The sequence below is a fragment of the Quercus suber genome, unplaced genomic scaffold (genome assembly GCF_002906115.3).
Source record: "Quercus suber isolate HL8 unplaced genomic scaffold, Cork oak 2.0 scaffold_47, whole genome shotgun sequence".
NCBI lineage: Eukaryota > Viridiplantae > Streptophyta > Magnoliopsida > Fagales > Fagaceae > Quercus > Quercus suber.
Window position 1 is genome coordinate 750,511 of NW_027069512.1, and position 15,396 is coordinate 765,906.

Consider the following 15,396-nt stretch of genomic DNA (forward strand, 5'->3'; position numbering starts at 1 on the left):
GAGCCTCCTTTAACAGAGGTTGAGGACTCAACTACAGGTTGATGCATAATTGCAGCCATGAGGCACTACCTAGCCATGGATTAACTCTCAATAAGCTCTTCAATCTGGTCCCTTGATGGATACTTCACCTTCAAATACAGAGTTGAAGAAATGGCCCCTAGGGCATAAAGCCAATGTCTGGCCACAATGGCCGTGTAAGGAGAGTATGCATCCACTACAATGAAGTCCACCTCAACCACCTCTGAACCTGCTTGCACGAGCAACCTAATTTGACCCTTGGGATGACAACTTTCCCATCAAAACTCACCAACAATGAATCATAGGCTATTAGATCCTCAGGCTTTAAGTTCAGCCCTCTATACAAATTAGGATACATAATTTTTGCACTACTGCCTTGGTCTACCATCACCCTTTTCACATCATACCCTCATATTCTAAGGGTGACCACTAAAGCATCATCGTGTGATTGGATGGTTCCAATCTTGTCCTTGTTCAAAAAACTCAGCACTAGTCGAATCTCCACTCTAGCCCTTTTCGACTCAGAATTAGAGTCCTCGGCTGGTAGCCAAGCTACAGACATCACCCTGGAAGGATAAGAAGCAGTTTTCCCAGGTGCACCAAAGATGGCATTGATTGTGCCTAACAGGGGCCTTGAAGAAGCTTTCCCTTAGTCCCTGACCTTGATTGGTCTCCCTACTTGTTGGGTTGATACAAAAACTGCTGTAACCTTCCCTTTTTGACCAGTTGCTCCAGATGGTTTCACAGAGTTCTGTAGTCCTCGATGGTATGCCCCCATTCTTGGTGGAATTGGCAATCAAGGCTCTAGTTGCACCTCAAGGGGTCTTCTCCCATTTTGTTTGGCCATTTGAAGTATGACTCGTTCTTGATCTTCTCCAAGAACTGATGCATTGGTTCTTGGAATACAGTGTTAACCACCTGAGGAGTCGTAGACCCAGATTGTCCAGCAAAATCCCTTCGGGGTCTTTATTGTTGTAGTAGTTTGACTTGAAATCCCTTATCTCTTGAGGGATAACCTTACCCTTTCCTTGCCTTGTTGTTGGTCTTCCTCGACCCTCTGGTATTCATCAATACGATCCATAAGCTGACGCACACCCCTTACTGGCTTCTTGGTCAAGGATTTTCTTAAATCATGCCCAGTGGGCAGGCCGACCTTGAAGGTCCTTACAGCCACATCATCAAAATCCCCATCAATCTCGTAAACATCTCCTAATATCTGTCCGAGTAATTTTTAAGGTCTCCCCTTCTCGCATGGACATAGATAACAGGGAATCAAGGGTCGAGGAACTCTACTACATGTGATAAAATGAGACCCAAACACTTGGGTAGCTCCTTAAGGAATCAATAGAACTTGCATCTAGGCCATCAAACCACCTCATGGCCACATGCCCTAAACTGGAAGGGAACACCTTGTACATCAAAGCTTCATTCTTGGAGTGTACAGTCATTCTCTATTTAAAGTGGCTCATATGCTCCAAAGATCTATTCGACCATTATACATGGTGAACGTGGGCTGGGTGAACCACCAAGAAAGTCTTCCTCCCTTTACTCTGTGCGTGAAGGGTGACTTGGAAATTTGATTAAGTGCTTTACTCATAGCATCATTCGCTAAGTCTTTGGAAGATGAATTTCTGTTTCTGCGCTCATGATGGTATTCCTCATCATACGAGAAAGACTCACTAGGAAGAGTCCTTGATCTGCGTCTATAACTACCATCCTCTTCATCGTCAGAAGAGAAGTTAGAAATGGAGGGAGTTTGCCTTCTTCATTTGTGGCACAACTTCCTCTTTAAATGATCAATCTCTAACTGCATGTCCCTAGCATTTTTCTCATGAAAGACGCGGCTCCCACTCCAAGACTGGCTCCTAGTATGGGTAGTGTGCACACTTTCCTCCCGGTCTCTTCTTTGTTCAAGATCACGAAAGTGATCTTGACGTTGAGACACTATAGATTTTGCTTGGTTCGGACCTGAACCTACCATAGTTGAACGTTAGACTCACTATCACACTAGAATTTCCCACTAGTCCAAATGATGAACGAACTTTGGCCCAAAAAGTCCAATACAATGAATTTGTAGAGAATGCATTGAAAAACTAAGCTTTAATAAGTTGAATAACAAGTAAAATGGATTCAGATGACAAGAAAAAGAAAATAGACTGATTTAAACTAAAGAAAATCGTCCTCAGCAAAGTCTGAGGAGATTAGTTCTTGTAGATTTCTCTCAAGTTGGATTACAGATTTAGTTTTTGATTGCTACAGTGTTTTTCTCTTAATTTTCCAATCCTCGACTCTCAGAGTCTCCCTTCCATTTTATTATCTTCCCCTTTCATCTCCACCTTCCACGTGCAGATTAGATTGTAGGTGTTGATCATTATCCCATCAGCACCTTCCTAAAATCTTTAGGTAGTAGCTGTAAGGCTGAAAGTTACTGTTCAGGTATCACTTCTTCATTAATGCGACCAGAGAGTTAGCTGAGAGATTAAATGCGGTGACAGCAGTTTTCCCTTAAAATATTTCACTGCCTCCTTTCGTCTTGCTTCTTTTGGATACTTATCCTCTTTAGTGGGATGATCCAGAATGTTACTCTTGATAGCTGACCACACCTTTTGACCTCCGCTTTGCTCAGCCGAGGAGAGATTCTTCCTCGGACCACCATTCTGGATGTCCTTAACCGGATTTCACCTCTTCACTTACTAACACGATTCCTTATGAAGGTGTTTACCCGTCCTTGGATTGTTTAATGTCCTCGGATTAGGCCCTTAGCCCAATATACACATAAATATGGGCTACTGGGCCTAACACCCTTACACATAATATGTCATATGTAAATTAAAAAAAAAAAAAATCATATGAAACAAAAAAAATATTCTTAATGGGATTAAAAACATATCACATGTGAGTAAAGTGATAGACAAATAATCTTCTTTCTAATTTTTTTTTTTTCAAAAAAAATGGTTTTAAAAAATACTTTATTACAAGTTGAAATCATTATACTAGTGAAAAATTAACAGAAAAATGATGTAATCCCATTCAAACTTTGTGTAATAAAATAATAATAATAATAATAACAATAATAATAATTCTACCCCTAAAAGAAGAAAAAAACAACACATAATTCTAGGACATTAAGGCTCACTTTGCTCCATTTTTTTTAAAGTAAAATATTTTACATGTAAAACATTTTCAAATGTTTTTGTGTGAAGCCACTAGTGCCAAATTGCCAAAATGGTGGTTCCAATGATAGCTGTCGAAACGACATCTCTAGTGATCAGATTGCCACACCGGTTGTCAAAACGACAACTCTAGCCACTAGATTGCCGATGACTACCACTAGAAAGATAGCTTGATGACTTCTGGAATGGTGGCTTTGGCCACTAGATTGCCTTCCCAACCATCGAATTGATGACCTAGTCACCATATGGGGGGAGGGGGAGGCCTTGTAGGTTTTTGGAAATTTTTTTTACCAAATTTTAAAGGGAAAACGTTATACAACTTTTTATAAAGAATTTTACGATTAAGGGAAAATATTTTACAAGTTTGACCACTTTTTTTTTTTTTTTTTTTAATTTAGAGTCAACACCTAGTGGGCTTATTTATTAAGTTGGAAAATCTTCAACAACATAGCATGCATTTGCCTAGCACGTTTGTAGCGTTTTGCGTTTTAAAACTGGGACCCATGACACTGTAACAGTTTCAGCCAACAAATGAAGACTCACAGCAGATTATTTGCTACATTGTTTTGCTACTATTCATGTTTTAAAATTATTTTGCTATAGTGTTTTTAGCTTTTAGCTTCAGTTTTCAGCAAAAAATGCGGTATCCAAACATACCTATAATGTAAAATGTTTGGTGGAACATTCCTCCATCCCAACTTGCAAAGGAAAAGAAAATCTAGCTCTCCTTCCTAAGGCATGTGCAACCTTGTTACCTTGCCTTCTAGTGTGGGAGAGAGAGAAGGTTCTTAAGGAGCCCACTATAGACCTGAAGTCTTTAACTAAGTGACTAGCTGGTGCAAGAACTAAATCCCTCATAGACAAAGCTTTTATCACACCTGCAGCATCGCCTTCAAAAATAACATGTTGAAAACCAAGCTCTACTACAAACATAGTAGCTCTTCTTGCTGCCACCGTTTCCAGTACTTCCACTGATGAAGGGAGAGCAATTTTCTTAGATAATATGCTACCATGACTTCTCCATTTTCATTTCAGATAACAACACCAACTCTTGCTTCTCCTGAATCGGCAAAAATTGCGCCATCAAAGTTTGCTTTCATCTCACCTGGGGCTGGGGGCTTCCATCTAGCAGGGGCTAACTTCGGTTTTGGACCATGAATAGGGAGTTTCTACTAGAACTCGGACGGCAATGTAGAAGTTGATTCAAAGACCTTATGAATGGGCAAACTTTGCTCATTACATCTTAATTTATTTCTTCGAAACCACACAGACCAAGCTACCATTGCAAACACATCTAGCATAGCCGATTCCTTAAGGACAACACTCATCAAGTCAGAAACTGATCTCAGTTGAGGATACTGACCTTGGAGCAAAGAAAAATTCGATAACCACACGGGATGAAGGGCTTTGCAACTCCCAAGGGCATGGAAAGAATCCTCAAGGGCAATCTGACATTCACTACATAATGTTTTATCCAACACTTTTCTTTTCTGCAAGCTTACCTTTGTGGGCAGGGCATCAGAACAAGCACGCTACAGGAAATTTTTTACCTTATTTGGAACTCTAGTTTCCAAATACTCCCCCAAAAATTTCTAGATGTTTCCACCAAAGAAGCCGAGGCCCCCTCATTGTTTTCCATCTCACATAGCATTTGATAACCCGTTTTCACTGAATATATCCCCGAGCTACATCTTGGCCAAATAATACAATCCTCTTGCCGTGACATGCATAATGGAATGCCCATAATCTATTATGCCTCAAAGGGAATAAATAAGGACTCAACTAGATGGTGATTCCAGCCACCTATACCTGAATCCAACAGCTGAGAAACTGTCCATTCTTCGGCCATGTCCACCTGTGGAGAAATAATTTTTGAAGGACTAGTACCAGTTAGCCATCTATCTGCATAGATCTTGATACTCTTACCATCACCCACACACCAAAGCATGCCTTCTGTGATCACTTCCCTAACTTATAAAATACATGTAAAAAAAACGTTTGAAAATAAGAAAATATTTTATTTTAAAACAAACAGAATTCATAAACTTATCACTTGTGTCAAGGCTTGTATCTTAATTGACATCTCCTAATATTTTCAACGGAAACATTCAAAGATCAAATCTCATACTCAATCTATTGATGGTGTATATATAAAAAATAGCAAAACTTAGGTACAGTATTTATATGTTGTTCCTTAAGTTTATTCTCTTAAGATTCAGCTATGTGGTTGTACTTAACTAAAATATACTTTCATTCTATGAGAAAAAAAGCCACATAGTTGAATTTTAAAAGGAAAATTTAAGGAACAATATCTAAGTATTGTATCTAAATTTTGTTCTATAAAAATTACCTACCCCTTGTCACAAACATGCCTAAGTCACACTTGTAGAAATTCTAATAAATAAATATCATGTGGATTGAATTACATTCACTCATGTGATGTTACTTGTTACAAAGGTGTTACATAGATGACATGATATGTCTGTTGGCATAGAGACTTTGTCCTGAATATATCCCCACACAAGCAAAGGACTCGGAAATCATCCACAGATGAAATTTAAAACCAACCAAAGTGGAGCAGTTGAGAAATTATTGAGTTTTTTTTTTTTTTAGAGATGCTACGTCTACAACAATTTTACAACATTTTTACAACAAATCACAGGTGGCTAGTTGTTATTGGTTCAAATTTTAAACTAACACTAAGATTACTTTTTTGCCCCAACAATAACAACCAGTAACAACCTGTCACTTAAGATTTGTTGTAAAAATTTTGTAAAATTGTTGTAGACATATCATTTCTCCTTTTTTTTAGAATTATTGAGTTGTGACACAAACTTTTTACCTATAATTCCACATTTTTACTATGTAATTAATAACCCTTCTCAACGCACCGAATCTAAGGCACTTACGTGTCAGTTTTGGAACACTAGGGAAAAAAAAAAAACCAAAGCATCAATTTCAGTCTTCACAAAAATCCCTACAGCAGTCGGTTATCACTTGGTCAATTACTCTAATCTTTAGGAAAATTATTAAAAATAAAATATCGAGATATATACAAAAAAAGAAAAAAAGAAAAGAAAAACCAAAAAAGGAAAAGAATTTAGTAGGATGAGTGTATTTAATCGCGGAACAAAACCCTAAGGGTTCTTGTAAGAGCCAATCGCCGCCTGATTGATCTCAGCCTTCACTGCTTTCTTACTCTCTCTTTGTCATATATATATCTCTCTTAACCACTCCTCAGGTTCCACACTGTTCTTTTTTTGGTTCTCTAAATTTGATTTCAATTTGTTTTGTTTTGCTGAAACCATGAAAACATGTTGTGGGAGATCAAATTTGTTTTCACAGTCGGTTATCACTTGGTCAATTACTCTAATCTTTAGGAAAATTATTAAAAATAAAATATCGAGATATATACAAAAAAAGAAAAAAAGAAAAGAAAAACCAAAAAAGGAAAAGAATTTAGTAGGATGAGTGTATTTAATCGCGGAACAAAACCCTAAGGGTTCTTGTAAGAGCCAATCGCCGCCTGATTGATCTCAGCCTTCACTGCTTTCTTACTCTCTCTTTGTCATATATATATCTCTCTTAACCACTCCTCAGGTTCCACACTGTTCTTTTTTTGGTTCTCTAAATTTGATTTCAATTTGTTTTGTTTTGCTGAAACCATGAAAACATGTTGTGGGAGATCAAATTTGTTTTCAGTGATCAGATTCCTGGGGTGGGTAAGTTTTTGATTTTGATTATGCTTTGTAAAGGGTATATGGGTTTTGAAAATTTTGGGGTTTGATTAGGTTTAAAGAAAGCAAGTTTAGGATTCTTGGAGCTGTATATATAGGGCTTAGGGGGGCTTATCAGTTTTGGTGTGAAAAGTTTTGATCTTGAGGGCGTTTTAGGGTTTAGCCTTCGGTTTTAGGAAGTGGGTATTGATTAGTTTTGGTTAATAGTGAGTGTTAGGCGGAGATGATCAATTTGAGGTTTTGAAAGAATGTTAAGTGAATTGGGGAGAAGACCAATGCTTGGAGGTAACGATGGTTCGTTTGGGGATGAGTTGGAGAAGGAGATAGGTATGTTGCTACGTGAGCAACAGCGTAGTAGGCAAGAGGCTGATGATCGTGAGCGTGAGCTTAATATTTATAGAAGTGGCTCGGCTCCTCCAACTGTGGAGGGATCATTGAGTGCTGTTGGTGGGTTATTTGGTGGTGGCGGGGGTGGTGGGGGAGGTGATGGTGCCGTGTTTTCGGAGTTTCCTGGAAGTAAGAATGGGAATGGCTTTGTGTCTGAGGAGGAGCTTAGGTCTGATCCAGCTTATCTTTCGTACTATTACTCGAATGTGAATCTGAATCCGCGGCTTCCGCCTCCTTTGCTTTCAAAGGAGGACTGGAGGTATACGCAGAGGCTGAAAGGCGGGAGTTCGGTGTTGGGTGGGATTGGAGATAGGAGGAAAGTAAATAGGGGCGATGATGGTGGCAGCGGTAGGTCCTTGTTTTCAATGCCACCGGGCTTCAACACGAGGAGAGGAGACAGTGAGGTTGAGTCGGACAAAGGCCGTGGTTCTGCTGAGTGGGGTGGTGATGGACTGATTGGTTTGCCGGGTTTAGGGCTGGGGAGCAAACAAAAGAGCCTTGCTGAAATCTTTCAGGTGATTTTCCTTCTTTGGTTGTGCTTAGAAGTTAATGTTTCTGTTTGAACTGTGCTTGTTGGTATTTTTTTTTTGTGCAGTTATTTATTGATTGATTATCAAAGTAGTTTTCACCTGCGGATTATTCTCTTGCTATTTTCTTGATTGGACTATATCATTTTTGTTTAATTCAGTCTACATAGAAGTTGAATCCCTTGTTTTTGGGATTAGTATGAATACTGATTAGGGTATCATATGATTTTGATATCCAATGGTTGCTCAGTCTGCATCGCTGACTTGAGTTCTTGTGATATGTAGAGCCATATGTTCATCCTCACCAGTTTTTATGATTTCATATTAGGTGTCTATTTTTAACTCATTACACCTATTTTAGTCTGTCTTAGGTAAGCTTGTGAGTATTAGGTTCCAATTTTTAAGCTGGCCGCTCTTTTGATTACTTTGCACTTTCATATCTACAAAAGAATGTCATCCTTCATCTTTGATATGATTGTTTTTTAGTGAATTTTATATTAATACCTTTTAATCTCCTGTTGTTGAAGATATGACCTTTCTCTTGTCCATGTTTATTGTTATAGTGTTGTTTAACTAGTGTTTCATTAGTTTTGTTCTGAAGACATATGCTTTTAGTTTTGGTCTTGTCTGCATGTCTATCTTTCTTACTATTATCAAATTTGGCCTACCATTTACATTGATGCAGTTGCTATTCCTGGTTTGAAATTTTTTTCTCTTGACTTCCCCCCAAATTTCTTCCCATGGCATTAAGAATTAGTACCTGTGCAGGATGACATGGGGCGTTCATCTCCTGTCACTGGGCATCCTTCTCGTCCAGCCAGTCGTAATGCTTTTGATGAGAATGTTGAGACATTAGGATCTGCTGAAGCTGAGCTAGCTCATTTGCGTGGTGAACTTAAAAATTCTGATGCTTTGCGATCTGGTACAAATGGTCAGAGCTCATCTTCTGTCCAAAATATGGGCCCTCCTTCTTCATATTCTTATGCTGCTGTTCTAGGTTCTTCCTTGTCAAGAAGTACCACTCCAGATCCCCAACATGTTGCTAGGGCTCCTAGCCCTTGCCTTACTCCTATCGGAGGAGGCAGAGGTGGCACATCGGAAAAGAAAGTCATTGCTAGTCCAAACTCATTTAATGGTGTCTCATCTGGCATTAATGAGTCTGCAGATCTGGTAGCTGCTTTATCTGGCATGAACTTGTCAACAAATGGTGTGCTGGATGATGAAAATCATCTGCCATCACAGCTTGAACAGGAAGTAGAGAGTCAACAAAATTATCTGTTTGGTCTGCAAGGGAGTCAGAATCATATTAAGCAACATTCTTACCTTAAAAAGTCAGAATCTGGGCATTTGCATATGCCTTCTGTTCCTCAATCTGCTAAAGTATCTTACTCTGATTTGGGAAAGAGCAATGGGGGTGGGTCAGACCTGAAAATCCCCTCCTCGGATAGGCAGGTTGAAATGCAAAAATCTGCTCTTCCTTCTAGCAATTCGTACCTAAAAGGATCTACTAATGGTGGAGGTGGATTGGCTGCTTCATATCAGCATGTCGAGGGTACAAATTCGTCATTTATTAACTATGGTTATTCTGTAAATCCATCATTGGCGTCCATGATGGCTAACCAACTTGGAACTGGTAATCTTCCACCCTTGTATGAAAATGTTGCTGCAGCTTCTGCTATGGCCGCCCCTGGGATGGACTCAAGAGTTCTTGGAGGAGGTTTGCCCTCTGGAGCTGCTGCATCTGAAGTACATAATCTTAGTAGAATGGGTAACCAAATGGCAGGGAATGCTGTTCAAGCGCCATTTGTTGATCCTATGTATCAGTACTTGAGGACATCTGATTATGCTGCACAGCTTGCTGCTCTTAATGACCCATCTATGGATAGGAACTACTTAGGTAACTCATACATGAATTTACTCGAGCTGCAGAAAGCTTATATTGGGGCTATGCTATCCCCGCAGAAGTCTCAGTACAGTGTTCCATTGGGAAGTAAATCTGGTGTCTCTAATCATCATGGTTATTATGGAAATCCTGCATTTGGTGTTGGCATGTCTTATCCTGGAAGTCCTATGGCAGGTTCTGTTATGCCAAACTCTCCAGTTGGGCCTGGAAGTCCTATGCGTCTTCCTACTGGCATGAGGAACTTAGCTGGGGGCATCATGGGGCCTTGGCACCTGGATCCAGCTAACATTGATGAAAGCTTTGCATCCTCACTTTTAGAAGAGTTTAAGAGCAATAAAACTAAGTGTTTTGAACTTTCTGAAATTGCTGGTCACGTTGTTGAATTCAGGTATGTAATACTAGTTGATTTGTTGTACTCCATTATTTTATTACCATCCAAAGTTGATTTTTGTGGTTTTACATCTTTTATGAGCAGTGCGGATCAGTATGGGAGCCGATTTATTCAACAGAAACTTGAAACAGCCACAACAGAAGAAAAAAACATGGTTTATCAGGAAATCATGCCCCAAGCTCTTGCTTTAATGACTGATGTGTTTGGTAATTATGTTGTTCAGAAGGTAACCTGCACTATTTTTTGCAAACAATTTATAGTTGTGTTTTCAATACCCTCTAGTCTAGTGTATTTGCTTTAACTAACACAGTTGTTGAATGCAGTTTTTTGAGCATGGACTTCCATCCCAGAGAAGAGAATTGGCCAACAAGCTTTTCAGCCATGTACTTACACTGAGCCTTCAAATGTATGGTTGTCGAGTGATCCAGAAGGTATCAATTATTTTGTAACAATGTTTTGATGTTTTAATTTTGTGCCCAGCATTTTTCATATATGGATCTCAATCTTTTATGCTCTGCAGTGTTCTGCTAAAACTTTCTGTCATCTTTCTTCGGTTTGACTGAAATATTTTGTTCTGGTAGTTTGGGAATAATAATTTTTTCTGATTGTTTCTGTGGACTCCATTTTCTGGTCAATTTAAGAGATTGAATCTTTGAAATTATGGTATAATTATTTTATTGTGTCAGGCATGAAAAATAGTTACTTTGACACAAATTTAGGGTATATGTTGATAACAACTGTATCTTTTCCCAATTTTCTTAGGGCTAATGACTAAAATATGAGTTTTTCTTCCTCAAAGAAGGTTGTTGCAGTAATGGGCTTTGTTGAACTGTTCAGGCTATTGAAGTTGTTGATCTGGATCAGAAGATCACAATGGTCCAAGAGCTTGAAGGTCATGTCATGCGCTGTGTACGTGATCAGAATGGGAACCATGTCATCCAGAAATGTATTGAATGTGTTCCTGAAGATGCTATACACTTTATTGTCTCAACATTTTTTGATCAAGTTGTCATCCTCTCCACCCATCCATATGGTTGTCGGGTTATACAGGTTGAGAAAATTTTTGCTGTTCTAGTTTTGATTATTTTGTTTGAACTGTTAAGAACTGTATGCTCTGACATTGTCTTGCAGAGAGTACTAGAGCACTGCAACGACCCAAAAACGCAGAGTAAAGTTATGGATGAAATTTTAGGTGCAGTTAGCATGTTGGCACAAGATCAGTATGGCAATTATGTTGTTCAGGTTGATAATCATCTTTCCTGAATACTTTCTGCTTGGACCCTTATGTGTGGTAGTTATTATTATGAGGGCAATATAAATTATGATATCATGTTCTGTCTTGTATTTTGGGCTATAGGATTCATGTGTTTAACAGGATGCGGGCTTTCTTGATATGGTTGGATTTGGTAATCCTGGTTCTTATTATTAAGCACCATCCTAACTACTGTTAGGTCATTCAAGTGTGTTATTTCCTTTTTCACTGCCTGCCAGCATGCTTTTCCAGTACTTTATTTTTCTAATTCTTATAAATTAAAGTTTATGTTCCCAAAGTTCTACTCTGTTAGTTAACACTGTTGCTTCTCAGTCTTCCTTGTTCTTTATTCAAAAACGTTATGGTTCTCTTTCCCATCTTTTACTTTTAGTGTCAATTGGACTTGAAACCACAATCTGTGCTAATAACATTGATTGTTTGGCATAGAAGAGTTCTGATGTGGAACTCTGCTCTTAGAGGTTTGATTGTCATCTACATTTGTGTCTCAGATTTCAGCTCCATTTGTTTCATTTCATGAATGAACAATTCAAATGTTCTTTGTATTAATGCTGCTTTCGAGTCCCAGCTCTGAATTTTGGATCTTCTAAATGTGTCTTCAGTTCGTTAGTTCATATAATCTATTTCATTATTTGGGGATGTGTCCTTAATTGATCTTTTGCAATTTTGGTTTCTCTAACAGCATGTGCTGGAGCATGGAAAGCCTCATGAGCGTTCTGCTATTATTAAAGAATTAGCTGGAAAGATAGTTCAAATGAGTCAGCAGAAGTTTGCCTCCAATGTTGTGGAGAAGTGTTTGACTTTTGGTGGTCCTTCTGAACGCCTGTTACTAGTGAATGAGATGCTTGGCTCTACCGATGAAAATGAGCCGCTTCAGGTATGCCTTAGCGTTGAAACATTGAGTTTTTGTGTAGGCCTGGCCTTCAGTGTCTTCTAATCAAAATGTGGGAGCTTTTAGAGAGGGTATGTAAGCCCTTTGACATGTAAAATGATAATGTGGTGGGACCTGATCTTCTTGCAGCTGCAACTGCAGTTTCACTGTAAACTTGCAAAAAGATACTGTTCTATAGTCTTGTGGATTCCAGAAGATGATATTTTATAGAATGTGAAGCAAGAGATTTTAGTTCTGAGCTTTGGTTCACACCTTTTTGAGATGACAAAAAATAGATCTGTAGATGCCATGATATGATGGTTAACTAGTTATCAGGCTTACCTGTCTTAATCTTTATTTTATGGTCTGTTGCTTGCCATTTACACTGGTTGTCTTTTCATTATTGTTATCTTTTGTTTATTATCCAGGCAATGATGAAAGATCAATTCGCAAACTACGTTGTTCAAAAAGTTCTGGAGACTTGTGATGACCAGCAGCGTGAGCTGATCCTCTCACGTATTAAAGTTCATTTGAGTGCATTGAAAAAATACACTTACGGAAAGCATATTGTTGCACGTGTAGAGAAACTTGTTGCTGCCGGGGGTATTCATTCATTCTTCCCTTGTTATATATATATGAGTTTGTACTTCTATGTATGCATGTATGTAGATTTAGATACTTTTATATGTATTTGTGTTGGCTTGCATGTATGTACATACAGGTACATGTTAGAATTTCTATAATTTTTTTCCACACCCAGTAAGCAAACTGTAACAAGTGTTTTCTTGAGCTACGTTGCTGATCTCACATGCTGAGGTTTCTTATGATGCTCCCTGGTTCTTAGACCAATAGTTCCTCTTTGTACTCCTATTGGTTCACTTCTTGGATATGTAGGTATAGAGACATCCGTTCTTATGTCCAGCTTTTCTATCTGTAGGGAACAAATTTTCTGCCTTGTATTAGTTTTATGACCCCAAAAAAAAGGTTCCATTCTAATTGGACCATTTGTATAAATGCATCGTTGGAATTTACCACCCAACAAGAAGAGATCAAGGTTTCACTGCAGTAGATATGCCAATGATTACTCGGTTTAATATAGGAAATCAACTTATTGAGCATGTCTTAACTCTTTTGTGGTTTGACCCCCTAAATTTTGTGCTATATCATTATGATTTATGTGTCGTTGAGTTTCAAAAGAGACATGGGCTTTCAAATGTTGTTATATATGCAACATGAATGTCATATTGCATTTAGCTTTTATCTATTTATTTATAATCATCTGCTTTAAAAGATTGTTGTCTGTTGATGCTAGGATTCTTCCATAATGAAATAGCTTGCTAACCAATCAATTAAATTGATTGCAGAAAGGAGAATTGCAGCTCAGTCTCCACACCCTGCTTAGGCAGCGTAGGAAAAAGTTCTGTACAGCTAACTGAGGCCAGTGTGAGCTTCCTCTTTTCCTCTCTTTCACCCCCCATGTCTAGAGCTACTACTACTCTACCTGTCTTTTGTGATAGGTATGGGCTGATTGGAAATAAAGTTGTTGCTTGTACTGCAAAACTGTACATTATGTAGTTTTAAGGTTTATATACATAAAATCAAGCAAGCCGAGGCTCAGATGTTGAATGCACCTGACCCCCCTGCAGAGGAGACAAAATGACTATACAAGTTTTTTAAGGGTGTAAAAATTATTGAATGGTGAGGTAGATTTTAAGTTAACGCGACTGTACAAATGTTGCCATGTGGAGAGCTGTTTATGTTTAGGTTGAGGCCAGGGATATTTTTGACGTATGGTTATTGACGTTTTTTCTTTGATTATAAGAACAATTTTCTCATGCAATCACGTATCTTCTTCTATTCTATATTCTGCAATAGCTTTGATGTTAATTCCGTTCATTTCATGTCTTCAATATTTTTTGTCACGTGCTCTTTCTTTGAGTTCGCTAAGTTCAATCTTGTTACTTGTCAAGTATATGAAGTATTCCTAGTTTGATTATTTTGTACCATGGATGAATATGCTCGAAGGCTTGCTCATATGGATTAAATTTACTTGAATACTACATAGGCGTGCTCATAGAATTAAATTTACTTGTGGTCCGTTTGGATGGCAAGATTTGGACCATATGGACTTGAATTTTGGCCAAATACAACTAGGATTTTTAGACAACAATCCATTGGTTGCAAATAAATTCACAGCCAAATTTCAAAAACCCTCTGTTCTATTCCCTCTTTGACTCCGCTCTCTCTATTATGCATGCATTGACACAAACCATGACTTTGTTGCCACACTCAACTCAGACCAAGTCGGCTCGCTTTGTCGATTTGACTTTGTCTAGTATTCACAAAGAAATCGCCCCTCCCTCCACCCCAAATTTCTAGGCCTTTACATCGAGTCCAACCACAACATTTGAAGGTCCTTAATGAAGCCTTTCGTAACATTGTCATTGGGGGTTCTAAACACCAGGGTTTGGCTCGAGCTGAAGACCTTCAATGATTCGGGTATGCTTGAGACCCCGACCTGGGGGTGAGGCTACTGGGAGTTTAGACCTATTTTTAAACCCTTCGCCTGTAACAAAAAGCTCATTAGGGCACTAAGATTCTCAAAAGGGTTACAACATGACCTCTGGTTGAAGCTTCTTTGAAGAAATCGAAGGAGGCCAAGTCACCTTGGAATGGAGGTTGCCCAAATCTAATGGGTTTTGATTTTCTTTTTGGTGAATTCTTAGTTTGGGTTTGTTGGCGCTGTTGGTGACAAATTGGTTTATAGCGACAGTGAAAGAAGTGATTTGACAATGGGGAGGGATCATACCTTTATTCAAAGCTGACCACCTAACTCTTGTATTCCAGTCTAAGACAAAGTTCACAAGTTAGTGCTAAAGTCCAACACTGCAACCCCATCTCTCTGTCTCTCTGTCTCTGTCTCTGTCTCTCTCTCTCTGTGGTTTTGTTTTATTTAATACTTGATTATTGCATTTGTTATGCAGTTTCATTCTTTATTAAGATACATGGTCATTTCATCAAATTATAAGTATTACACTGTTAAAAGTTGATCGTATATGATGAGCTAATTCAAACTATTTCCAAACAATGTGAATATTCAACCATGTTGTCTATGTAGG

The 15,396-nt window shown here is 38.5% G+C and overlaps 1 protein-coding gene across 1 annotated transcript; it reads left to right on the forward strand.

Annotated features, from left to right (window-relative positions):
* The first annotated feature begins 6,613 nt into the window (after window positions 1–6,613).
* Window positions 6,614–14,117, forward strand: LOC112010933 (pumilio homolog 2). Its single transcript, XM_024043310.2, has 9 exons — window positions 6,614–7,830; window positions 8,611–10,133; window positions 10,221–10,362; window positions 10,460–10,567; window positions 10,974–11,186; window positions 11,268–11,378; window positions 12,089–12,283; window positions 12,706–12,880; window positions 13,642–14,117. The coding sequence occupies exons 1-9, from the start codon at window positions 7,177–7,179 to the stop codon at window positions 13,677–13,679; spliced, it is 3,159 nt and encodes a 1,052-aa protein (XP_023899078.1). The 5' UTR covers window positions 6,614–7,176; the 3' UTR covers window positions 13,680–14,117.
* The last annotated feature ends 1,279 nt before the right edge of the window (window positions 14,118–15,396 follow it).

Coding starts and splice junctions, on each gene's coding strand:
- LOC112010933 (XM_024043310.2), top strand. CDS start 7,177: ATGTTAAGTGAATTGGGGAGAAGACCAATGCTTGGAGGTAACGATGGT. Junction 11,187..11,267: donor ATGGTTGTCGGGTTATACAG/GTTGAGAAAATT, acceptor ATTGTCTTGCAG/AGAGTACTAGAGCACTGCAA. Junction 12,284..12,705: donor ATGAAAATGAGCCGCTTCAG/GTATGCCTTAGC, acceptor TTTATTATCCAG/GCAATGATGAAAGATCAATT.